This window comes from Tigriopus californicus, chromosome 4, assembly GCF_007210705.1.
Source record: "Tigriopus californicus strain San Diego chromosome 4, Tcal_SD_v2.1, whole genome shotgun sequence".
Lineage (NCBI taxonomy): Eukaryota > Metazoa > Arthropoda > Copepoda > Harpacticoida > Harpacticidae > Tigriopus > Tigriopus californicus.
The window spans coordinates 8,946,600-8,970,261 of NC_081443.1; the positions used below are offsets into that span (position 1 = coordinate 8,946,600).

General features: G+C 42.8%; 9 protein-coding genes across 10 annotated transcripts; 4 read left to right on the forward strand and 5 right to left on the reverse strand.

The window, feature by feature from the left end:
* Positions 1–3,014: 3,014 nt before the first annotated feature.
* Positions 3,015–4,356, reverse strand: LOC131879412 (histone H3). 2 transcript variants are annotated; one of them, XR_009373151.1, is made up of 2 exons: positions 3,541–4,356; positions 3,015–3,256 (listed from the first exon to the last, which is right to left on the reverse strand). XR_009373151.1 is itself a non-coding variant. In XM_059225725.1 (1 exon), the coding sequence occupies exon 1, from the start codon at positions 4,203–4,205 to the stop codon at positions 3,795–3,797; it is 411 nt and encodes a 136-aa protein (XP_059081708.1). In that variant the 5' UTR covers positions 4,206–4,356; the 3' UTR covers positions 3,275–3,794. The 2 variants fall into 2 exon arrangements, 1 of the variants encoding a protein (XP_059081708.1); XM_059225725.1 differs by lacking the exon at positions 3,015–3,256 and having other exon boundaries at positions 3,275–4,356.
* A 239-nt stretch (positions 4,357–4,595) lies between these two features.
* On the forward strand, positions 4,596–5,249 carry LOC131879415 (histone H4). The gene has a single exon (XM_059225729.1). The coding sequence runs from the start codon at positions 4,646–4,648 to the stop codon at positions 4,955–4,957; it is 312 nt and encodes a 103-aa protein (XP_059081712.1). The 5' UTR covers positions 4,596–4,645; the 3' UTR covers positions 4,958–5,249.
* A 112-nt stretch (positions 5,250–5,361) lies between these two features.
* Positions 5,362–6,222, reverse strand: LOC131879414 (histone H2B.3-like). The gene has a single exon (XM_059225728.1). The coding sequence runs from the start codon at positions 6,112–6,114 to the stop codon at positions 5,743–5,745; it is 372 nt and encodes a 123-aa protein (XP_059081711.1). The 5' UTR covers positions 6,115–6,222; the 3' UTR covers positions 5,362–5,742.
* Positions 6,223–6,460: 238 nt separating this feature from the next.
* On the forward strand, positions 6,461–7,022 carry LOC131879413 (histone H2A). Its single transcript, XM_059225727.1, has one exon. It carries the CDS (start codon positions 6,467–6,469, stop codon positions 6,839–6,841), a length of 375 nt encoding a protein of 124 aa, XP_059081710.1. The 5' UTR covers positions 6,461–6,466; the 3' UTR covers positions 6,842–7,022.
* A 2,822-nt stretch (positions 7,023–9,844) lies between these two features.
* Positions 9,845–11,564, forward strand: LOC131878902 (eukaryotic translation initiation factor 4E type 2-like). The gene is made up of 4 exons (XM_059225048.1): positions 9,845–10,085; positions 10,202–10,286; positions 10,367–10,744; positions 11,267–11,564. The coding sequence occupies exons 1-4, from the start codon at positions 10,063–10,065 to the stop codon at positions 11,444–11,446; spliced, it is 666 nt and encodes a 221-aa protein (XP_059081031.1). The 5' UTR covers positions 9,845–10,062; the 3' UTR covers positions 11,447–11,564.
* On the reverse strand, positions 11,546–12,814 carry LOC131878903 (SPRY domain-containing protein 7-like). The gene is made up of 5 exons (XM_059225049.1): positions 12,575–12,814; positions 12,352–12,485; positions 12,137–12,280; positions 11,961–12,063; positions 11,546–11,860 (listed from the first exon to the last, which is right to left on the reverse strand). The coding sequence occupies exons 1-5, from the start codon at positions 12,738–12,740 to the stop codon at positions 11,763–11,765; spliced, it is 645 nt and encodes a 214-aa protein (XP_059081032.1). The 5' UTR covers positions 12,741–12,814; the 3' UTR covers positions 11,546–11,762.
* A 1,559-nt stretch (positions 12,815–14,373) lies between these two features.
* Positions 14,374–16,534, reverse strand: LOC131878900 (protein CLP1 homolog). Its single transcript, XM_059225046.1, has 5 exons — positions 16,289–16,534; positions 15,791–15,987; positions 15,226–15,580; positions 14,952–15,155; positions 14,374–14,787 (listed from the first exon to the last, which is right to left on the reverse strand). Exons 1-5 carry the CDS (start codon positions 16,496–16,498, stop codon positions 14,458–14,460), a joined length of 1,296 nt encoding a protein of 431 aa, XP_059081029.1. The 5' UTR covers positions 16,499–16,534; the 3' UTR covers positions 14,374–14,457.
* On the reverse strand, positions 16,506–17,790 carry LOC131878901 (E3 ubiquitin-protein ligase RNF113A-like). Its single transcript, XM_059225047.1, has one exon. The coding sequence runs from the start codon at positions 17,688–17,690 to the stop codon at positions 16,584–16,586; it is 1,107 nt and encodes a 368-aa protein (XP_059081030.1). The 5' UTR covers positions 17,691–17,790; the 3' UTR covers positions 16,506–16,583.
* Positions 17,791–17,978: 188 nt separating this feature from the next.
* On the forward strand, positions 17,979–21,837 carry LOC131878899 (zinc finger protein 765-like). The gene is made up of 7 exons (XM_059225045.1): positions 17,979–18,373; positions 18,529–18,851; positions 18,920–19,138; positions 19,209–19,639; positions 19,706–20,041; positions 20,109–20,395; positions 21,557–21,837. Exons 1-7 carry the CDS (start codon positions 18,233–18,235, stop codon positions 21,722–21,724), a joined length of 1,905 nt encoding a protein of 634 aa, XP_059081028.1. The 5' UTR covers positions 17,979–18,232; the 3' UTR covers positions 21,725–21,837.
* Positions 21,838–23,662: the final 1,825 nt, after the last annotated feature.

A 23,662-nucleotide genomic window follows, 5' to 3' on the forward strand; every position in this document is an offset into this window, starting at 1 on the left:
TAGACGCCGAAACTGTTATTTTTTTCCGAAATTTGGTCAAAACCACTTGAATGTTTAAAAAGGTCCCAAAATGACAAAATATTTGAACTACACACCAAAACGTCTTGTCTTTACNATTTTTTTTTTAAAAGGCAAAATATTAAAAAAACGGGCCCAATGATTAAGAAAATGAAAATATTTGATTGAAAGATATTAAAAATTGTTATTGTTTTTTAATCAATAGTAAGTGTAAAAGTAGTGTGAAATTAGAGACTATACACCTCTGAGCTTTTATGATTAATTTTCAATTGAGGAAAAACAATATTACTAAATAATCAAGTTTGCAATACTTTATCAAATGAATTTGTCAACAATCAATAACTTACTGAAGTTAAATGGCCAGTTGTGTTGAAAAGAGGCTGTACTAAATGGATTACTTTTTTTGCACTTTTACTTTGGTGTACTTGTGTCACAAAATTTCAAATTGGGTGTTGCAAACTTACTCAAGCCAATACTGCAACTTCTTAAAATGTATCCTCCACCCAAAGGTCTCTATTAACACCACTGGAGGCAGGGCTGTATTTCCTAAGCAAAAGCGATCAAAAGGCTCATCGAAGTATTAAAGTGCGACAGATATACCAAGATGCATTATTAATGTTCTTTGATACAAAAAATTGACAGAAAAATGTCCAATTTCACGCTTATTAGACACCGAAACTGTTATTTTTTCCGAAATTTGGTCAAAACCACTTGAATGTTTAAAAAGGTCCCAAAATGACAAAATATTTGAACTACACACCAAAACGTCTTGTCTTTACTCATTACTCTTATTTTACAATCTCGCATAAACTCAAATCATTCATATGAAGTTTTATCACTTTTGTTTGGAGCTGTCTTCACATGATTTCAAAAGTTTTGAATGAAGCAAAAAAGTCATGGTTCTGCCTCACTAACGCTTATTTTCCTTTTCTTGGCCGCTAGAGTTTGCTTAACTCCTACCTTGCAGTCGCTATACACTTTTCATCCAATAATCCCTTGATAAAACCTGGCATCTTTGAGCATATTCTCTTGTTTCTGCGCTTGTTTGTCCGCACCTAGACGCAGCACAGGGCGCTGTCTCCCTCAATGAAAAGGGCTATTGGCTGAAGTCGATTTGTAATGATATCAAGTATTTTTCCTTTTTGGTATAAAAACTTATTATCTTCGGGAGAGACTTGAATTTTCCTTCCACGATGTGATCTCAATACCTATCCCGGACACTCTGACACCAGCCATCCAAACTTGAAGTGTCCCCAATACATTTAGATTTTTAGATTACCTGGGGGGGGGGGACAAGTCCGTCCAAGCTGTCGTATTGACAACACCTGTGATTGTTATAAAAGTTAAGTCTTAGATTGTTGTTCAGATACTGATCCACTGGAATTAGAGCATACTGTTATTAGCAAATATGTGTTCAGCTACACCAATTGCTCAAAATATCTTAGCATTCCATAACATTATAAAGAAATCTTTGAAGTCTATTTATATCCTTATTTGAATCCTGGGCATGCTTTTTCGCATCTTTATTTGCATATCATGCATAACTTTGAGAACCTTGCGTACTTATTATGCGGCAAATTGAACAAAGAAGTAGCCCGAGAAAGAAGAGAATTGGACTGCATTGTTTTAACTGGCCTGGATTCTTGAGGGCATAAAGGTGCCCTCAAAACGCATGTTGACCCTCTACGGTCACTACAATTGACCCTAAATCCTGAAATTTAAGACTCAGAAATGCTTCAGACCAGTACTTCATACTTTTTGGAATGGCACGTACACTTTAAGGGTGGCTTAAGGGCGGCTTTACACTAGGATGCAAAAACCGAGATTGAATCCGGTTTGAGGATTGAAGTGGAACTAATGCTCAGGGGAGTTTTTCGCATTATGTTTCTTTTTGTTCGACTTGAGTAAAGTAAAAGACTGGAGTCCTCTACTGTCTAAAGTCTTTTGCCGAACACGCCCCAGGACTACTCCAACTTCAAATCTCAAACCGAATTCAATCCTGATTTTCCATCGTAGTGTAAAGCCGCCCTTACCATAGATTTTTCGAAACCTTTGAAACGTTTTTGTCTAATATTGAGACTTGTATCTTGATTGTTTTCTTTGATAGATCTTGTGTTTTATGTTATGTCCTAGATATGCTACAGGTCCATTTTTTGGCATGCAAATATGCCACCAGGCAACGACTTTACAGTTCTTAAAGCACAGGATGTTTTCATGTCAGACAAGTAATTGATATTTTTTGAACGAAATGTGCAAACATTTTGATGCAAGAGTATAAGATTCACGATTTAGGCCATGGTAGTGCTAAAAAAGGCAAAAAACACGTAACGGCCGAACCTAGCCTACACCGCCTAAGACAACCCAAGGGGCTCATGATACGCTTTTCGCGTTGGCGATAAGAATATATTGGTATTATGTAAATCTTCAAAAATGTCCCTCGCTACTAGCTAAGCAATTGCCGATTTCATTTGAAATCAAAGTAATCAATGGAATTCCATTTCAGCCTACGTAATTGATAAACTTCAATTGCAAAGTGCACTTTTATTTTGATCTTCCATTCAAAGTAAATTTTAGTTAATATATCGAAGGATGGAGTAATACATAGATGCAGACGCTCTCGACCAAAGCATTACTTCCACTGTTAGTCAAGTCTTTCCTCTTATCTTATAACCATCCTTACCTTTTCCTTGAAAAACGATCGAAATTTTTCTTGTACAATTGAAGGTGATTTCCTACAAACCACAGTCATTTTTACCATTTCGAATTGGCCTAATGCTTGACAAATTAACAAATACTGGAACATGAACAATTGCTCCCAGAAATAAACTCAGGTGCCTCACACCTTGGCGAGCCCACTCAAGTCTGACCAATTAGTGCCCATTGTCTCAAGTGGTCAAAGCCCCCTAAGGTAACCTAGGATTCTGGCTTATTGTATTTGTGACGTATTTAGGTCATTTGGCCATGCACATATATTCCCGGAATGCAAAATGAGGGAATCGAGAGTAATCGAATTAGGATTTGAAGGTAATATAATTGAATCAATTTCATTTTGACTATAATTGACACAAGCCTGCAAAAATAACGCTTTTAGAGAGGACGCACAGTGAATATACTATTTAAGGTAAGCCTGGCATCTCTGGTCACGCATCTTTCCTTTCAGAATTTTGTTGAATCAATTTAGCAAGAAATTGCCAATAATGCCAATTCCCAGTTGTATAATCGCCCCCTTTGAACGTTCCTGAAATAAGACAAGATATGAATTTGACAGGATCTGCTTTTGAAGAGATAAAATACAAGATTATGATGTAATTCCAAGCAGGTGAAGGAAAAGACTGGTATTCGGTTTAGATGAAAGTTACAGCACTAATATAAAAACGTTGGCTGGGAACCGTTGATCATCTATTCTTCAGGCATTCAGGCTATTGGTTCAACAAGCATAGAACTTCTGTGTGGCTCTAAGGAAAACACTAACGCCATGGTTACAAAAATTTACCGAATTTTATTGGACATGATTTTACTCACAAGAATGCATCATCCTAGGCCACGGCGTTTCGCACGCAAGCGATTGCTCTGAATTGCTCAAGAGAGTGCATCACAAAGAGTATCAAAGCCAATGAGTTGGCGACCTGCAAAATGGAGACCAATGTTCCCGATAAATTGCACTAGGAACACTTAAAATTGCGGCTCTGCTTTCTATCCTTTAAGTCATAAGTTTTTGGCCTTGAACAAGGCCTATTGTTGAGTAACTCATGTCCCACTAGGGCTGGACTAATATCTTAAGCGCGCTCCCCACGGATACGGCGGGCCAGCTGGATGTCCTTGGGCATGATGGTGACACGCTTGGCGTGGATGGCGCACAAGTTGGTGTCCTCAAAGAGACCCACCAAGTAGGCCTCAGAGGCCTCTTGCAGTGCCATAACGGCGCTCGATTGGAAACGCAAGTCGGTTTTAAAGTCCTGAGCAATCTCACGGACCAGACGTTGGAAGGGCAATTTACGGATGAGCAACTCAGTGGACTTTTGGTAACGGCGGATCTCTCGAAGAGCCACCGTTCCAGGACGGTAACGATGTGGCTTCTTCACACCACCAGTGGCTGGGGCCGATTTACGGGCAGCTTTGGTTGCCAGTTGTTTGCGAGGAGCTTTCCCTCCAGTGGATTTACGGGCAGTTTGTTTGGTACGAGCCATGGTCCTTGTTTACAACTTGAATCAAGACTGATGCCTGTTGGGAACAGGGTCTTGAATTTATAGCAAGTGGGGATGGAGCTTTGTCATGAGAAAAATGCTTGGTTTATGCCACCCGAGCATTAGTAATGCTGGATATTCACATCAACAATGTAATTTATGTTGTCAGGAAATGAAATAATTATCAAAAACTAGATAAATCATATGTCTAGATCAATAATTTGTTTAGTTTGCCACTTCTGGTACTCTGAGAAATAGCTTGAGCAAAAACACGCGGACAAGCACAAAGCCCCAACGGCTCCTTTCAGTTAGACCCAAACCTGTCGCAACCTCGACGACTGTTCCTGCATGTCAAGTAAAAGCATTGGCGTCAGTGGTATAAATACTTGGTGGTTCATTGAGCAGATCAACAATCTCGTATTGGTAACTGAACGAGATACAACATGACTGGAAGAGGCAAAGGTGGTAAAGGATTGGGCAAGGGAGGAGCTAAGCGTCATCGAAAGGTATTGCGTGACAACATCCAAGGTATCACCAAGCCCGCCATTCGACGATTGGCTCGCCGTGGGGGAGTCAAGCGTATCTCTGGCTTGATCTATGAAGAGACCCGTGGTGTTCTGAAGGTCTTTCTGGAAAACGTCATCCGTGATGCCGTTACCTACACTGAACACGCCAAGAGGAAGACCGTCACTGCCATGGATGTGGTTTATGCTCTGAAGCGTCAAGGTCGCACCCTGTACGGATTTGGCGGTTAAGCCGTTCTCCATCTTCACCAAAGCCAGAGTTTACCAACCATTCGGCCCTTTTCAGGGCCACCAAAACCTCTTAAAGATTAAAATCAGCTACATGAGGCAATGAGCTCGAAGGTTTTGAAACTGTCCATGTGGCAGGAGTTGGGCAAGTCTTTGTCACATTCACTCAAACTGCTTTCTGAGCAACTTATGATGTCGCGAACTGAATCCATAGTTATTGCAATCAGGTATGCTGTTAATGTCACTCAAAGTCATTGTTATCTGACCACACCAACAAACTGATCAACTGAAATGTGTAAGAGATTTTATATCCTTCAAAGCTTGACTCGTGTTTGTACATCATGGGCAATTCGACCAATTATTGTGAAGTCCATGAACAGCAAGCACTTTAATGGACAAAAATGAGCGCTTTTCAGTGCACTTGGCCGATTGTAAAGAGAGTGCCAAGAGGAAAGGGATTGAGCCCGGACACAGATCATTGAGGATCCGTAAGACAGATCAAATTCTTTTTGAAAACAAAATAACGCCTAATTTGAGGATGACAAGTAAACTAGTGTCAAAAAGTTCCTGATACAAAGAATTGTGTGTTTGTGTGTGAACGTTAACTTTCCTCTCCATATGAATAACTACACAGTTCTAAAAGTAGTCAAAAGTGATAAAATCCCCCTGTAAGTGTTTTGTTTCCATGTGCAACCAACTTCAAATAGTGTGATGCCTGAGTCTCTCATTGCAATGAATTTTTGGCCTTGAAAAAGGCCTTTACATTGGGTGGTGCGGATGGCAAAAGTTTACTTGGAAGAAGTGTATTTGGTGACAGCCTTGGTCCCCTCGGACACAGCGTGTTTGGCCAACTCTCCGGGCAGGAGGAGTCTCACAGCGGTCTGGACCTCCCGGGACGTGATGGTGGAGCGCTTGTTGTAATGAGCCAAACGGGAAGCCTCGGAAGCAATGCGCTCAAAGATATCATTCACAAATGAATTCATGATGCTCATAGCCTTGGAAGAGATACCAGTGTCAGGATGGACCTGTTTCAACACCTTGTAGATGTAGATAGCATAAGATTCTTTGCGCTTGCGATTCTTCTTCTTGTCGCCTTTAGAGATGTTCTTTTGGGCTTTGCCAGCCTTTTTGGCTGCTTTACCAGACACTTTGGGAGGCATGATGATGGTGTCGTAGCAAGAAAAACACTATCAACCTCAAGAACGTTTCATCCAAATTTATTTAAGCAACCAATGTCAGCCATTGGTTTTGAGCTCAAACAACAAAGATATGGATTTCAGAATCACCCCCAACGGCTGGGGGGGGGGCGGGCGCGCCTTTTCTTCACAATTTGCGCGGTAAAACCTGTCCACAGAACATGACTCCAATGGACATTAGTCCAATCATTGGAGAGGGAGTTTGTGCATGCTCTATGAAAGGTTGGCAGATGCAGAATCATCAACCTATAAAAACAGTGTTGAATGAGTGATCTCAACCATTTTTTCACCGTTGCAGAATCATCAAACTGAAATTATGTCTGGACGAGGCAAAGGAGGGAAAGTGAAGGGAAAAGCAAAGAGCCGCTCCAACCGTGCTGGTCTTCAATTCCCTGTGGGACGTATTCATCGTCTCCTCCGTAAAGGAAATTATGCTGAGCGTGTGGGTGCCGGGGCCCCTGTGTATTTGGCTGCTGTTATGGAATACTTGGCGGCTGAGGTTCTAGAACTGGCAGGCAATGCTGCCCGTGACAACAAGAAGACCCGCATCATCCCCCGTCACTTGCAATTGGCCATCCGTAATGACGAAGAATTGAACAAGCTTTTGTCAGGTGTGACCATTGCCCAAGGTGGTGTGCTTCCCAACATCCAAGCCGTACTTCTCCCCAAGAAGACCGAGAAGAAGGCTTAAGGAGTTTTGTGTTGTCGAGTCACTTACAAACAGGCCCTTTTCAGGGCCAAAATGCCCATTCCAAAGAGAGGATAGGGAGACCATGCCTGGGATTAGCGATCATTTGCCTTCACATCTCTATATGAGATTCAGCACTAGTGTGGGATCTTGAGCCATCGTATTTTTTAAAATTTAAGCTGAAGCCTCCTTACGAGGGCTCAACCGATGGTAAAGAGCAACTTCTTGTGTTCAATCACCCAAAGTAATGCTCCTATTGAGCATAATCAGTAACCTGTGATTACTCTGTAAATCACAACTCTTTTCAGGTTTCAATGTCTCGTGCCATGACCTCGTTGAACTTCATGCAAGATTCGTGATGCGTTACTACTTTTCCTGATTGGGAAGAGGAAAACTACTTGCATCACTGACACTGGTACCAGCAAACAAACGAACCTGTCAGATATTGCCTAAACGTCCCCATTCCAGCCTTTGCAGCTTTTGGATGAAACAAATATTCGTAGCACATTGCAAAGAGAAAATAGCACACCATTCAAGTAGATGGGTACCCCAAAAGCGTAAAATGGCACACGTAAATCAACACACAAAAAGGTGGTCTCTGTCTTGGCACACCAACAGGAGAAAGCGGAACGCTAATGCTCTTAGCCAACCTAATTTACGAATTCAAAGAAAGCTGAAACAAATCATGATTTTAAATTCGAATGATTTTTCCCGGAATATTTTAATATCGAATGTCAAAAATTGTCAGCTAAAATGGTAAGATTTGCATGTTAATATATCGACGGTTTCTTGAACATATTATTCCTCAGGTTCCGGGTAAGCTATCGCCTCTTCTTACCAGGACCTGGGAAAGAGAAAAATAGTGTACATTGATGGTTCATGAGTTTATGACAGAATATTTATTGGGGTAAATGGTCTCAGAGGCAGCGTTCAAACGTCTGTAAACTCTCCCCAGGCTTTGTAGGGTTCTAATCCTAGTGCCGGAAACGAATCTTTCAGGACCAAGTGTAGCTGAACGGTCTGAGCAGCACAATGAACTAGTCACGAAACTTGTTCCTACAAGTGATTGGCTCAAATTCCTTCAATTCCTTCTGAGGCCCTCATTTTGTACGTCTGTGGCAAGTCATGGTATCCGCCATTACACGCATATAATCAGTCCACCTTGTTTTTCCCAATTCCCTCGGCTTTCAGACTCAAAAAATACCTAGTTACTGAGTTATGACGGTATCAAGCGTCAACCATAGGGCCCTACTTTTTGGTTTCGAAGTCACGTGACCCATGTTTACTTTGAGCAATGCCTATGAACAAAATTATTTTAAACTGATGTTTTAGCAACAAACATAGGTCATTGATGCTGCCAAAGGCAAATTATGCCTTCAAATCCTTAGTGATATAACTGAAATAAGATTTATTAAAGGCATTATTTTGATCTTAATTTTTCTTACTTCAGACAGCCAACAGGTACCAATGCCCTTATGAAGGTAGGATTGACAAAAAGTGTTCAAAACCTGGAATTGTCTAATATTGCGTATCTTAAGCTTCATTTTTTCAACCAAGCCCTATATTTTTGTGAGAATATCGTTGTTAAAAGTCCTGAGCCTTTTGGGACTACCTTTTGAAAGTAGCTAATCCTAAGCATTGAACATCTTGCCATGCTCCTAAAGTTTGAAAATTATATTTGTCTCACATTTCTTAATCGTTTTTCATTTGTACGGTGCTTAGAAGGTTATAAGGTAAGTTTCTTGGCTTTAAAGGTGTGTTTGATGTCCAAAAATCAGGATGAACATTTAGATTTGGTTGCCGTTGTTAAAAAAGAACGGTATCGTAATTTATTGATGCATTCAAAATGCATTTAGAATGCGATTTAATCAGATGAATGATATTCTTTCAACTTGACAATGCTGTATGTCAATACATGCTGTATCTCAACATATATATCTGTATATCTCTATATCTGATATGCTGTATCTCAAAATAGTTCATGAAGTCATTGCAATGTATAATCTAAAAATGAAAAACATTAGTGTTGTGATGTTTCAACTTTCCACAAAGGTTATTTCCTGCCTTACCTATTTGCACGTGTTTTAATGGAACATGATTGAAGGTCAAAACTTATTAGCTTGTACTTACTTGTGTCAGGACAACTTGTATATACTTTTGAACATTTTGTACCCACTTGTCTTTTTTTTGCACACGTTTAGACACGGTTGAGCACCTGGCGACCAAAAGCCAGACTGATTCCCAAATTTGCCTCCCCGATGACTGGCCCATATCTCAACCGTTCAAATTCATTCACATTTTTCAATGGTGCTTAAGTATTGGCTGAAAAGGCGGGATTTAGTGACCCTGAGTGTTTCGTGTCCACTCTTTTGTTGTGGCTGATATTTTTAACTTGAGTAGGTTTCTGCCTGGGTAAACGTTATTCTCCACCGATTAGTTGGCGGTGCTACTTTTTTAAAATCTTAACCTAACCTAATCAAACCTAATCTAACCTTACCTAACCTAACCAAACCTAACCTTACACGATATTAATAACCCTCAAAGTCTCTATCTAAACCTTTTAACATTTTGTCCCAATCTTAAAAATGAGCACCGCCAACTAATCGGTGGAGAATAACGTTTATCTTTCTGCCTGAGGAGCCCCTATCGGTTTTAAGTGTTCAGGGTGATTTTCCTTTTATCGGTAGTATCGAATCATGTAACTACTACCTAGACAGCGAGCACAGTTCATTTCCAAAGTGACCTATTTCAGGACAATCCTTGAAGTTGGACTCATATTTCTCATTTCTCACATGACTTGCCCTTCGTTATCGTTTTTTTTAAAGATATTATATCATCCTCTCATTGGAAAACAGATACCTAACTGCAGACTTTTGTCCCAGCCTATCAACCCAAGGGGAACAACGATTCACACTTCCGATCCGTAACCTGATTCAAATCCCTAACGGATTGCTCAACAATTCTCACATTGCCATTCACGTTTCAATTTCACCCTGGGATAATGGTCACCCTGGGCGTGTGTTGTCATTGTCAATAAGAATCTCGTGTAAAACGGATCAAGTCGTCCTGGAGTTCAAGTTCTTCGAGTCGCCCTCGTCCGCCCAATAGACCCGCCTACGAATCCGACCCCCTACTCACACCCTGGTTCACCCGGCCCACCAATTCGCCCCACTGGCTTCCTTTTGATCTCCAATCCCACCTTCATCATTCCCGATTCCACGTCCATGGCGTCCAACAAATTTCAGGCGTAAGTCAGTGCTCGTCTTCACTTAAGATGCACTCATCCGTGGGATGGTTTGGCCTGTTTGAGCCTCTTGCGGCGTAAAGTAAGAGGCGGTTTTGCTGATGATTCTCTTTGTTTAGCCTGGGTGCGGGCCTGAGCGAAGACGAAGAGGACAATGCTCACGAGAACATCGCTCACACGGCGGCCATGTCCGTCAAGGTCAAGGTGAGATGTGGGATGGGGATGGGTAGGGGGAACAAACACGGAAACAAACCGGGATATTAATGCATTTTTCGTCTGATCAGCCGTTAGAGGTGCCACCGGATGAGAATCCTTTGCAATCGACGTATTGCTTGTGGTTTACGAGGAAGCCTTCGTGCAAGCATTTTGACCAGAGTCTCCGGCAAGTGGGTCGCTTTGCGTCGTGTGAGCAGTTCTGGCGTCTCTACAGTCACTTGGTTCGTCCGGGCGATCTCCAGTCCCACTCGGATTTCCACCTCTTCAAGGAGGGCATCAAGCCCATGTGGGAAGATGAGGTCAATCGCTACGGGGGTAAATGGATTGTGCGCTTGCGCAAAGGTCTCGCCTCGCGATGTTGGGAGAATCTCATCTTGGCCATGTTGGGCGAACAGTTTATGGTCGGGGATGAAGTCTGTGGTGCGGTCGTGTCCATTCGATCTCATGTGAGGGTTCCTTTTAAACTCATACGGTGTGGGACTATATTTTGTATTGTTAAGGTTTGACTCCATCGCAGAATTGGGTCCGAGAGCTATTCTTGGCCCACTTGGAAAACGATTTGGCTTTCAAGTTTTGGGAGTGCGGAGACCCTAAAGCTAATTTTCTTAAGGTAACAGTGTTTCTAAGGCGAGGCTAACAGGATCGTCAATTGAACATTCAAGTCCTGAAGAATCTGAACCGTTTCCAAAAATCCATTCCGCTTCTCTTTTCTCTCGGATCCCTCAATGTTCAATTTCCCTCCCACTAATCACTGAAAAAACGGTCTTAATCTCCCATCTCTTTTAAAAACAGCCTCGCACAGGTGGATTTGACCATTACAATTCAACGTTTTATATTAGGGCCCAGCCAGATTCGCCATAGGAGCAAAACTAGCTCCGTACATACATAAACCTAGTCATCTTTGACACGCTGCCAACCACATGGTCACTATGGTTTGATAATTGTGTCAATAAGCGGATTGCTTTCAGGAGGACATACTCTCCATTTGGAATCGAAGTGCCAGCGATTCGGCCGCCACCAGTCGGATTCGGGACACCTTTCGACGCGTTTTGAATTTACCACCGGGAACACACATCGAGTACAAAGCCCACAACGACTCCATCAAAGATTTGTCAAGTTTCAGAAACACAGATGTCTTCACGCGGTAGCTGGATCACCTTTCTAGCATGACCTGTAGTCCTTCCTCGGTCCCCATGGGAGGCAATGAAGAACGGTGAATCCGGGAAATTCGACAAGAGATACGTGAATAAATCTATGACCTTGAGACACTTCTTTTGTATTGGCATCGACATATCAACACGGGTTAAATGATAAATAGATATAGAGCTAGAGACAAAACGTTGATCGTTTGTCTGTTACTGTAGATTTTCTTGACGGATATGATGGTAAATGAGGGGAATGCTTACAATGATAATAATAATAATACGTTAGTACCATCCGGCACCGGTCATGGGAAAATTCCACTTACAGTAGTGCTTTCTCAACCATGATGCGATCAAAACCAGCAGGTGGTTCAGTTCGGAATGAGTCAAACACGGCGTCTAAGATGGCTCCATCATCCACTGAAAATAGATATGATCAATGAAGTACCAGCTGATTTGGATGAGGTTGCCGGATTGCATTCTTGGCAGTACCATAAGTACTATAATTAGGTCTCCTTACCATAGAGAACAGGGTACACCGTGCCCTTAATACCCAAGAGTGGCGTGTTGAGATTGACACCATTGAGATAGAAATTCAATTCCACATGATCGTAGCTGAAGCCCTGTCAGACAAATTATAACATCAGTCAGGCGTTCCCGATTCCGACGTAATCCATGCCTTGTGAAATCTCTTACCACAACGTCGCCTTCTTGGACCTTCATCTGATCTAAGCGATATTCCACATTTCGGTTGTGCTGTATCACATTTTCACTATTGATCACCCAACTCTTGCCGTCTTCGCCTAATGTCTGGCTCAAATCACAGCTTCGCAGACCCACCTGAAACAGATTAGAATCGGTAGCTCAGAACGAATAATGACAAGAATTTGTTCCGGCTTTTGATACCATACCCCGCAGCTCCAAATACCAGATTGTTGGATTTTGACCTCCCAGTAAGCCTTATTTTGTTGGATGGGTGCGGAGGCCCGCACGCCCCCCGTGCCGCACAAACGGGTGGCATTCTTCACCAACACGGCTTCCGAACCTAAGAGAGGTCATAAATCGTGAGTCATTTTGGCTTTAGAATCATTCATGACAGGCGCATGGTCGAATAAGGCGATTGATGATTGATACCCATGGCGTTAGAGTCGAGGATAACATCTGGTTGAGGGGGCAGAGGAAATCCGTGGCCCCGAGGATGCGGGCTCCACTCGCCCGTGCTATAGAAACAGTCGGTTATGGAGGAGAAGCATTGACCAATGAACGAGACCATGGTACACTCGATTTTGGACACACGCATACGACTGACAACAAATCGCCCGAAAGGTCCTGTTCGTTTTTATTGTTACTTTTCGTCAGTGTCTTCTGAACAGGGTGACCGGATACTTACGTTGGGAGAATGCTCAGAGAGAGACCCCTGAAAGTGGAGGAGTGAACGCCGACACAACTAGGCCAATTTAATTTCAGGCCAAAGTTCTTCAAAAAATACATTCTCAGAGATAAAAGTGAAATCTGGACAAAAATGGCCAGAACACGACTTGATTTGAAAGAATTGCCTTAAGGATACGTTCATCTGGCCTGCTCCATTTAGTATGTTGCCAAGGGTGAAGCCTGCAACTTTTAGTGCTAAAAAATGAATGCCATCTTCACCTCAGTGGAACAAGCCTGGGCATCAATGATGGGGGGACCTATTTCCGGCATAACAATGTTCTTTCCTACATGGCTTGGGCCAAGTTCTTGGTTCCAAAAGTTAACTTATTAAATAATGTCACTGACATGTACTTGTTTCTGTTTTCATGCAAGGGAATGAGCATCATTATAAACCTCTTCAAGGGCCTTCCTAGGGTCAATCTTTTTGAACCCCTTTTTGACAATACTAGAACAAATAACAGTTCATGTAATATTGGCTTTCTTGAATAGAATACTAATGCAACTTATCAGTGACACTGGTCAATTGAAAATTCTGCAGCTTAAGGAAAGGAAAGTTTTGAAAACTTTGACATTACCTGGGTGAGTAATTTTCTAACACAACTGACTGGACAACTTGTTTAATCCATTTGCACAAGACTTGCCTTCCAATCCCTTGTTAATTGATGATGATTGTCTGAACAAGAAGGGAACTAAGAGTGTTTAAAGGTTGCAATTTAATTGTTTTTAGCTTTACTGCCCACCATTGACATCATATAGCTTGACCAGTCACAATCAACTTTGTTTTGAACTAACTTGCAGTTACAACTTTATGGACCTTATCCCTAGAGACCTTGCTTCCTCTATGCTTACAATGTCCTTGGTTTGGCCACAACCTTTTTGCTCCCATCAGGTGCATGCTTTGCCCAGCAAATTGAGAAGAAAGTCAAACCTGCAGATATCTGTGGAAGCAGACGGAAGAGTTGATCAGCCACCCTCTCAGCAGCCATGCACATTGAATTAGGAGACAATGCATTGTTCGAAAGTCTTTTAGTGAGGTTTTGTGGAGCTTTCATCTCCAGGCCTGACGGTCTCCGTATCTCAATTCACTTTATTTTTCTCTTCGATGCTTCTCCACGTTCTGCTCTCTTTGCCTCCTTGAAGTTCGACCACCTTCCACATCTACTTCCTTCGAGCGCGGGCGCTGAAACGTTGGATGTGAGCTTTGGCAGAGCAAACATCTCTCGTCTTCCCAGTCCCCACCACGTATGTGTGTGAAGACCCGTTCAGCTCAAATAACCCAAGTGTTCTGGCCTCAAGTCCTAACCCATTGACCAGGTTCTTAACCAAGAACCTTCTTAGCCTTCGTTTGGATTGTGAACCCATCTGATCATGGCTGACCTCCTGGCTATTGTCATATTAATCGCGTGTTGTGTGGGCTTTTTCTTGATTGTCTCCGAAGATTTCCATCCATCATAACGTTGGCGTCCTCCAAGGACCTTCATTAACCCAATGCAAACAACTGCCACAGGTCAAAATAGGCTTGTTATTCATTTGTCAAATACACCAATAACATGATTCATGGGTACGCGTTTTATTTAATAATCTAATCAGGACGAATCCACGTACTGAATGTCGGACAAGAGGAGCAATGTGTCCGGCAGAGGTCGAGGTTGAGGCGACAGAATCGTCACTTTTTGTTCGTCCATGTTGACATCCGTGATGCAAATGAACCCAGCAATGTTGGTCATGATAAGATCTTCCGTGGCCGAAGCAAAGGAGACCGAGACCACGTGGTTCAGGAGATCTCGTGTGGTCAACTGAACAGCCACTAATTTGGTCTGGTTGTCCTCAGATTTCATCCCCAATGGCATGCAACTGTCCGGCAAGGCGGGCGCTCCAATCTTGTAGATCTTTTCCTTCAGCTCCGAGAATCGAACCTAAAATGCAAGTGACCAGTTACTTGCTTATTCCAAAAGAGACTTTTGATCTAGATTCAATTCAGGTAGGTTTGTCTTTATTCTTGAATTTTCTTGAGGACACGAGTAAAACCGCATTTTTGAGTCAAAGGAACGAAAACAATTTGGTTGAAGCCCAAACTTACCTCAAAGGAGTGCGGAAAGAGGTTGCCCGTAGGACCGTAGAAATACTGTTTTACCCTTTGATCTCGGGCAATTTGACGTTGTTCAGTGGATCGCTCGACCACGCCCCCAGACTTAGGGAGCCAAATCACCTTCACAAAAGAGGGCATGTCACGTACAAGATCGTTATACACTCGCTCTTGATCCAAAACGATAATCACATCGACCTAAATAAGCAATCAATGAAGTATGTCAATCACTCTACATTATTTCGAAGCCGATTTCACATTTGCTCACCTCAAAAGCTTGAGCAGTATGCTTGATCTGATTGTAGCCCTCCCCACGGACCCATCCACAAGTGTTAATAATCACTCCTGAGGCCTCAGATTTTTTGTTGGCACTCAACCGCTCTCTAACTACGTCAGCCATTCTCGAAACCAGACGATTATACAAAGGGGAATTGTGACCGGGGGTCTTATGTCCATAATGGTAGACCAAGGGGGCGTTTTGAGAAAACCCCTCTTCGATGGAAGCGGGTCGTTCAATCAAAATAGCTCCGATTGATCCAGGTACCGAGATTGCCCCTTGCCCGACATCCAAATCTACACTAATGGGTCGTCGTCCCATGCGCACGGCATAATTCGCCAACAAGCTGAAATTGAGGAGCGATTGTAATACTTTACTTGGATATCTCGCTAGTTTAACGAGCTAACGCTATTTAAAGAGTCACATATTAACACTCATGAGTTGCAGCTTCGAGCAAAACTTCTTTCGGTTGGTTTGATTTAGTCATATATATATTCATCCATTGTTTTCCTCGCTGTCGATTGCCTGTTTCGCTTGCTATGAAATTTAGATTTACCGGCAGAGGGTCGACTTTCCCACATCAGACGGGCCCACCACCATGACCACAGGTCCTCGATTTCCATTCTCTTTCTGGTTGGCCGTGTCATTTTCCGCAGCCTTCCTCATGTCTTCCAAGGCAGCGTGAGCGTTCAAATACATGATCATCGGGGTCTCTTTGCTCGTATACGGTTGAATATCCATCTTTCCCCTCACCTATAAGGAATACGTTAAATTTTCAAGTATTTTTATATAACGACGTTAAATCGGTGAGATTATATTCAATTTCACCACCATGCAATTCTTCTTGCAGTGTTCGCTTGTGACCAAAGGGCGGGCACGAAAATGAGAAGGAGTATTTCGTAAAACTTTTAAGGAGAAAAAAAAACCTATCTGGGACGCTACATTCTTTGATTGCCGACGGTTTGGTAGGCTAACCTAAACCGAAAGCCTTAATACTCGCTCAAACAACATTTTTTTTCGCAACGCTTCAATCATCCATATTTTTTTTCTTTACCACAATGGTGCAGCCTTGGAAGGTGAAGATGGCAATTTTGGCGCCGGTATGAAATCGGTATTGATTGTTTGGCACCATTTCTGTGCCAAATATTTCCGCCATGCCCGTGCGGAGCTCGACGGTGACCACCTCGTTTTTGGGGCAATCCACTTCAATGCGTAGTTCCTCATCTTGTTCTAATTGGAAAATGGATCCTTCCGCAGACGACATGATGGACCTGAAATATGTGAGTTTAATGGTATACCTTCGGAGGATGAGTACATGGTTTCAACAATCTATGAGATCAATCTATATTTCATTCACTATCATCATCACTATCGCCACTATTCTCAGTTTTACTAGCCTCGGTCTTTTTCAATTGCTCCAATTTGGCAATCACGTCTTTCGCTGGATTGAACACGCCATGCGTTTGAACACCGCAAGCCGCACAGCGTTGCGATTTTCGGTAGTTATCCAAAGCGCATTTCTCACAGAAATAATGCTTGCACTTGGTCACCACGGGCTGGTTGAATGATTCGCGGCACAAGTAACATTTGAACGGTAAATCCTCGTCATCTGAACTGATTTCATATTTATTGTCCTCATGATCATCCTGACCGTAAGTGCCGTCTTTCATCTCACGTTCGAGTTGCCACCCGAATTTGTAATCTGAGCGATCGTGCATGAATTTACAACTGTCCCCAAACCCGCAGAAACCCGTCTCTTTGAAATCTTTACAGATATCAGGGGCATAGTCCCATCGGACCGACGCCCGCACATTAGAAGGAGCCCGTTGCGGTCCACTGGCGCTCATTTTGGACGCACTGCCGGCGGCTGAATCGCGTTTCTCGATAAATTTGGCATACTGATTCATGCCTCGATAGACTTTGTCTTCCAAAGGATTGGTCGCACTCTCGGCCAATGCCGCCCGGGTTTGACGGGCCCGTTCTTCGATGGCCCGGGCATCTCGTGACAAATCCGTGTCCATTTCATTGGTGGCCGTGGCGTTTTGATCGGCGTTCACGGGGGTTTGACCCGCTTCAAAAGTGACATGGACCAAATCGTGTTGTTGGCGGGCTTGACGATCGTCTTCGTCGCTATCAACCGCATCGGCCGCATCCAATCTAACCTTCTTGGTGGAGCCCGTGCCGCCTTTCAGACCGCGGAATCGCCGTCGATGGCGATCGATGCGAACCACGGCCGATTGAGGCTGACCATCATCCTCGGAAGCGGATTCGTCCTCCGAGGATGCAGGGCGATTTTGAACCGGAGGCGCCGAACCGGATTCCGAATCCGAGGAATTCTGGCGCACACGCCCACGCATTTGACCTTTGCGCTTGCGAGCGCGGAAGAACGAGCAATTGGGTGGCTGACCCGATGATCCCGTGGCCTGGGCCGCTTCGAGGGGCGGGGTATCGCTCATTGTAGCCACGGTCTGTGGACCGCAACTTTTCACGCTCAACGTTGATCTGTTTTGATCTGACAGGGTGATCACCTAATCACTTTCCGATCCTGCGTAAACTATGCGACCAAAACTATGTTAAAAATAAGCAATATGCAGTAATGCAAAGGGGTTTGGGAAAAAGATGCTTGCCAATGATTTTTAGTCCCATTTTGATGACTAACTTGTGCCAGTCGGAGATTATGCTTTTGAAACTGTTTCGTGCCATTGGGGTTCCGTTTCGAAGCCAAAGGTCAAAGGTCACCCTTGGCCGTGTTTTGATTTGGTGTCTGCCATCATAACAAACCAGGATCAGTGAGGTGAACACGAGTGTAGTGATGGGTCAGAGAGAACATAGATCGCCAATGAAATCTGACCCTATCTCTGTGTTTGTCCCCGAAATGGCAAGCCTGACAGTGCTTACCATCCTATTCATTTGATTTGATTTGATTTGATTTGGTATCTGTACTTCTGCTCCCAAACGTAAAACCCTCTGAGCTTTCTATGAATTTAACTGATGGATTATGGCTGAGACCCATTCATATCTGACTGAGGTTTGCCTGTGTCGTTTGTGCGCTCGATCGCCAAGTTCCGAGGATGAGGCTGATTTGAGGCCTTTGGACGAGTCCCTCATTGGCCAAATTGAGACCTTTTTGCCCATCCAAGTGAGTCCAAATTAAATTCGTTTCATGTAGTAGATTTGGAGATTTGGAAACTTATGAGATAGGTGTATACACATAAAAAATTCGAACCATAGCTAAGTTTAGCCGACGAACTTGGAAATTTGTAGATATTAATTGCTGTTATGTCCCGACCCAAGGTTTGTTCGGACATTTTCCCCCCTTGGATCTGCCAGACGTGTGTGGAGGAGCTAGCCCAATGGAGTCGTTTCTTGGCCTCGCTCTATCAAGGCCAAACCATTTTGAGTCAAACCCTCCATACTCGATTAGCCTTGGAGTTGGTGTGGCCTTCATGGTTGAAGTCGGATCCCGCCCGTCGATCTTGGTTCTCATGGCATTTCCCGGTCAGAATCAAGTCCAAGACCCAAAGCAAACGATCGCCAGATCCAGAAGAGCATTGTCTCCCTCAGATTGAAGATGGACATCAGGAACCGCTCAAAAGAACGCGAAAAATTCCTCAGAGGTAACTTGGGTTCACCTGCAACATGGTAGAAGGTTAGGAATGCATTGATGGATATTTGGGGGCTTCAGATTGGCCGAAAGTGTTCGGGGAAGCGAATTGGACTCCATGTTTCAAGAAGAAACGGATCAGGTTCCGTTGGATTCCACGTTACCCGTGGACCATGTTCAAGCCTTTGTGGTCCTCAAGGAGACAGAAAGAGTTCAAATCAAAGCGAATGAGATGAACGACAGTACCTGTGATATTTGTTCGCAGCTATTCAACTCGAGTGCACTTCTTAAAGCCCATAGGTAAAAATCATCATTATTGTCTCGATTATATTATGTTCAGACTATGTTTGAACTAAGTTTTGTTCATCAGGGAGTTGCAGCACAAAAATGTGTTATACCTATGTAACGCCCATGATTGCTCTCAAAAGTTCCGAACGTTGCCAGCATTAGCCTTCCATCAATCTCAACAAGAGGGCCATGAAGGTTACTCGATCATCAAACCTCAAAACTTGTTGGAAACAAAGAAGAAAAAAAACCGTCCATCCCAGCATCAGGAATTCCGTTGTTCTTTATGTGCAGCCGTTTTTAAGTTTAGCTATCTCAGGAAACGCCATGAAACATTTGTTCACTCAACGGAGAGACCGTTTCCGTGTCTGGATTGTGATATGAAGTTTAAGACCAAAACCAATCTGACCGCTCATCAAAGAAAGCATACGGGAGAGCAAAAGTATTTCTGTGATATTTGTGGCAAGAGATTTCCCTACAAAACTTCTTTAACTAGTCACATTCGATCGCATGAAGGTAGGTACACAAACTTCTCATTTTCAAAATTTGTAATCAATTTACCATCTTTAAATTTCATTTTAGGAACCAAACCATTTCAGTGTGAGGTTTGCAACAAGTCATTTACTCAAAAGGGTAACTTAAAAGAGCACCTTCGTGTTCACACCGGTGAGAAACCATTTAGTTGCCATATTTGCGATTCGGCTTTCAAGACCTCGTCCCAAAGAACATTGCACGAGAAACGACATTTCGAAGAGAAGCCTTGGAAATGCGAGTTTTGCTCGAAAGCCTTCTTCAACAAAGACACGTGGAAAATACATCTCCGACGACACAAGGGTGAAAAGCCATTTTCATGTGATTCCTGTCAGAAATCTTTTGCCGATGGTTGGGCTTTGAAGAAGCATCAACGTTTACACACGGGTAATGTTGCAATTTCTAAGTTGTCTTTGAGCCGGTTGCGAGTAATTGGAGTACTTTACGGACGCAGGTGAACGACCTCATGTATGCAAAACTTGTGGCAAGGCTTTCTCAGACGCGTCTAATTTGAACAAACATCGACGACATCATGTGGAAATAAAAGATCAACCCACGACCTCAACCATGTTCACCATAATTCAAGCGGGTCTCGAAGGTCAAGAGAGTGGAGGAGATCTTTCGGGTGGAGAGGCTGCGGAGAGCATTATCTATATCGCTTATGACGATGAAGTCCGTGCGGGGAACGGGCTGGATCGAACCGGGGTTGTCAATGATCCACCGGTAGAACTCCAAAATGTGGTAAGTTCACATGAAATGGTGCAAGTGGACACACAGATATACAGAAACAAATCCCAAGGGTTTGCCGGCCCCAAAGATTTCAGGAAAGGTAGTCCGGTCTCCACCACCACCAAGGCCACCCATTATCTGTCAGGTGGCCGAAAATAGCTTTTAATATTTTCTCATCCAAGGCCTCTTCTTGCTCGCGAAAATCAAGCTAGGAGGAAGTTCTGCCATTTTTGCCACAATTTTCAGCCACATGGGCAAAAATTTATTTTGTTGATTTATCATCCCTCACCTGGGTAGACTGTTTTATTACCTAAGCAATAGTTTTTCTTCCCAGGTTTTCCTCTTTTTTACAAAAGACAATCTCAATTGATCCCAATCTCATGGAGTCTGTTTACTTAGAGGCCATGATCTACCTTGACAAAAGCCTTAGGTCAAAAATAGACTACATCAACCGACTCATGACTCTCCAGTCCCTCAGTGACCTGCTCTATGTGCTCAATCAGTTGGGTGACCGTGTTATATTCCTCAAGTTTGAACTTCATGATTTTCTCAAACACCTTCGCAATATTCGAAGTGAGAGAGATCGGCCTATAATTACTGGGGAGTGACTTATCTCCCCTTTGAAAATTGGAACAACGTGAGCTAACTTTAATGAAGGGGGAAACTTGAAATGGGAATGTACCCATCTGGACTAACCTCCCACTCTTTAACGCTAAGTCCCCCAACAAAGAAAACTAAGGTCCTTTAAGCTAAAAAGCTGCCTTTCCGGCTCAGTACACAAGAGTTGAAGGGTTCATTAAATCCTTCAAAGAAGCGCAGACTCGGCCAGCATAGGTTCGAACCAGGAGTCGCAAATCGGGAAGCGGATGCTCTACCAATACGGTGCCGCAGCTAACCTAATATTAGATCTCTTTCGTACTTTATCTGAATACTGTACAATCCCAACCTTTCTAACCTCTCCCAATATGAGAGCTCTCTCATATCCTCAATGCCCCTAGTATATGAAACCTGTCTATTTGTTGGGAATTTGTATCAATCTAGGTGTCCCAATCATTTTGGGGCCAATTATAATGTCGTACTCGCATATTCGTTTCAATGCCATCTTGAGTAAAAGGCAGCTACTTAATGAATCTATCATTTTGAACCAGCCTATTCCGTCTACTTTTGTTCTAGGGTGCTGATCTTCCCGTATCTTACCCAACGATGGCATCAGTAATTGGTCAAAATGGAATGCCAGTAATTCCAGATATTGCGAGTGTTGAGGTTGTTCCAATGTCTTCCAACGACGTTTTGAAAATGACCGAGGACAGGCAAGCACCAGATATGGTTTTCACCCCTTAGTTTCCAAAATTCCTTCAGTTGATATTGATATGCCAGCTGCGATGCATTGATCCATCTGTGACACTATTAAGCCTCTTTTGATAGTTGAGGTATAATAAAAACTCTAAATATGACATTTGCAAATGCCATGGGCGAGTATTTTTGATAATCAATTACAATGGCCTCAGCATTCCCAACCAACTCTCGGCTAATGTTTCAAAATATATATCAAATGCTTCTCTTTTGATTTGATTTTATGCTTTTGAAAAACCAACACATATATCAACAAAATTGTCCTAAAACAGTATTGTGTAACAAAAGCTACTTATATTCTGCCATTTTGGTGCACTTTTAAATCTAAGGAGATTTGCCAATAAAACTGTCACATTGCTACATCAACTTCTTGGGTCATAACATGCGGAGAAATTTTCCCGTAATGCTCCTGCACTTATAAAAATGTTTATGCAATCAAAAAATGAACTCCTCAAAGGAATTGGAAAACAGAAATGTCGGCCTTAGGTTTGGTGGCGGTTGGGTTTTAAAAGGTAAGAAAATTGATTCTGAGATGCATAACGTAAACAATATTTTGACTAACATAGAAGGGTCTGAAAATGATAAACGCAACAAAAGTTTTCACATTATTGAGTAGTAAGCAGTCTTGTGGAGGTGTATAAAGATATTTGTTTCAGGACCGAAGAAGTATTATTATTTTTACTCCACGGCAGTAAAAAAATTTCGTCCCATCAAGACCTTTGCTCGAAAAAAAACCTACACCAAAGTAAAATCTTCGCCTGATTAAAAGCGTATGACCAAGGAAACTCCGGCCTAGTAGAAAACTCCGCCCAAGTAAGACTGCCAAAGTGGAATCGGCCTGAGTAGAGTCGTCAAGAGTGAAATCTGTCCGATTGAAGTCTGCCCAAGTGAACTCTCCCCTGTTTCCTTCCCGAAATCGTTTAATTGGGCGGTGCTTTTTCCTCCGGCGAGATCTTTAACTTGAGCCGAGTTTAATAGGGAAGAGATCATTTAGAGGAATTTAATGAGACAGAATTCATTCTGGGCGAATTCAATTGGGCAGCCTTCAATTGGGCAGAGCGTGAAATTCTTCTCCAAAGTGAAAAACTCCGCCTAAGTACCCGTAAATTCTATTAGAGTAAAAAAAAACTCAGCTGAGTTAAAGAAAATTGCCCCAGTAAAACCCTTGCAGGGTAAAAAAGTCCGCCAGAGCAAAAATCTCAGCCCGAGTATTAAACTCTGCCAAAGTAAACTCCAGTGGAGTAAAATCTGCGCAATGGATGTATTGTGGAGTAAACTCTGACTGAAACAAACCAGTCCAAGTAAAATCTGTTCGAGCGAATTCTGCTCGAGTGAACTCTCCCCAAGTAAATTCTTCCTGATTAAATCTGCCAAAGTAAACTCTCTGTTGATAAGCTTTGCTCGAAAAACTCGCCCTGAGTGCATTCTGCCCGTGTAAATTCTGCATGAGTAAAAAAACTCTGCTCAAGTAGAATTCTCAGCCAAAGTAAAAAACTGCGCCTGAGTAAGCTTTCGTCAAGAAAAGAAGTTTACTCTGGCCAAAGAGTTCTTCTGGCAGAAAACAAAAAGGCAATGTACTTGTTCACTTCAAAAAGCGTGAGTTTTGTTTAAATTTGATTTTCAGGTCACTACATTTTATTCCTCTAACGCTATTTCCTGCTCTCAACTGCCTCATGCGGGCTTCCTTTTTATCGCGTAAGCGGTGCGTTCCAACATTGCTCACCGCTTGTCCACTAGTGAGCAAGGGGTTAATAATGTGATATTGTTAACCGCTTGGCCAGAAAGCGGGAAATAAAGTACTTTCCTGCTCTCAATTGCAATTTCTTCACGTTTTTAAACATTGGTGTCTAAAAGAGTATTGAATGTTTAAAATACCTAGAAATATTGTAAAACGGGCAATATGCTGAACTTGTTCAATGTTTAATT

What these genes read in the sequence shown, in the direction of transcription:
- LOC131879413 (XM_059225727.1), top strand. Translation starts at nt 6,467, where the DNA reads ATGTCTGGACGAGGCAAAGGAGGGAAAGTGAAGGGAAAAGCAAAGAGC.
- LOC131879415 (XM_059225729.1), top strand. Translation starts at nt 4,646, where the DNA reads ATGACTGGAAGAGGCAAAGGTGGTAAAGGATTGGGCAAGGGAGGAGCT.
- LOC131878902 (XM_059225048.1), top strand. Translation starts at nt 10,063, where the DNA reads ATGGCGTCCAACAAATTTCAGGC. An exon ending in CCATGTCCGTCAAGGTCAAG is followed by an intron (nt 10,287 to 10,366) that starts GTGAGATGTGGG and finishes TCGTCTGATCAG; the next exon opens with CCGTTAGAGGTGCCACCGGA. An exon ending in TCGTGTCCATTCGATCTCAT is followed by an intron (nt 10,745 to 11,266) that starts GTGAGGGTTCCT and finishes GATTGCTTTCAG; the next exon opens with GAGGACATACTCTCCATTTG.
- LOC131878901 (XM_059225047.1), bottom strand. Translation starts at nt 17,690, where the DNA reads ATGAGCGATACCCCGCCCCTCGAAGCGGCCCAGGCCACGGGATCATCG.
- LOC131878900 (XM_059225046.1), bottom strand. Translation starts at nt 16,498, where the DNA reads ATGTCGTCTGCGGAAGGATCCATTTTCCAATTAGAACAAGATGAGGAA. An exon ending in TCCAAGGCTGCACCATTGTG is followed by an intron (nt 15,988 to 16,288) that starts GTAAAGAAAAAA and finishes TATTCCTTATAG; the next exon opens with GTGAGGGGAAAGATGGATAT. An exon ending in TCTTTCCGCACTCCTTTGAG is followed by an intron (nt 14,788 to 14,951) that starts GTAAGTTTGGGC and finishes CTTGCATTTTAG; the next exon opens with GTTCGATTCTCGGAGCTGAA.
- LOC131879414 (XM_059225728.1), bottom strand. Translation starts at nt 6,114, where the DNA reads ATGCCTCCCAAAGTGTCTGGTAAAGCAGCCAAAAAGGCTGGCAAAGCC.
- LOC131878903 (XM_059225049.1), bottom strand. Translation starts at nt 12,740, where the DNA reads ATGCGTGTGTCCAAAATCGAGTGTACCATGGTCTCGTTCATTGGTCAA. An exon ending in CCTCGACTCTAACGCCATGG is followed by an intron (nt 12,486 to 12,574) that starts GTATCAATCATC and finishes GACCTCTCTTAG; the next exon opens with GTTCGGAAGCCGTGTTGGTG. An exon ending in GGTGTACCCTGTTCTCTATG is followed by an intron (nt 11,861 to 11,960) that starts GTAAGGAGACCT and finishes ATCTATTTTCAG; the next exon opens with TGGATGATGGAGCCATCTTA.
- LOC131879412 (XM_059225725.1), bottom strand. Translation starts at nt 4,205, where the DNA reads ATGGCTCGTACCAAACAAACTGCCCGTAAATCCACTGGAGGGAAAGCT.
- LOC131878899 (XM_059225045.1), top strand. Translation starts at nt 18,233, where the DNA reads ATGGCTGAGACCCATTCATATCTGACTGAGGTTTGCCTGTGTCGTTTG. An exon ending in ACGCGAAAAATTCCTCAGAG is followed by an intron (nt 18,852 to 18,919) that starts GTAACTTGGGTT and finishes TGGGGGCTTCAG; the next exon opens with ATTGGCCGAAAGTGTTCGGG. An exon ending in CGGTAGAACTCCAAAATGTG is followed by an intron (nt 20,396 to 21,556) that starts GTAAGTTCACAT and finishes CTTTTGTTCTAG; the next exon opens with GGTGCTGATCTTCCCGTATC.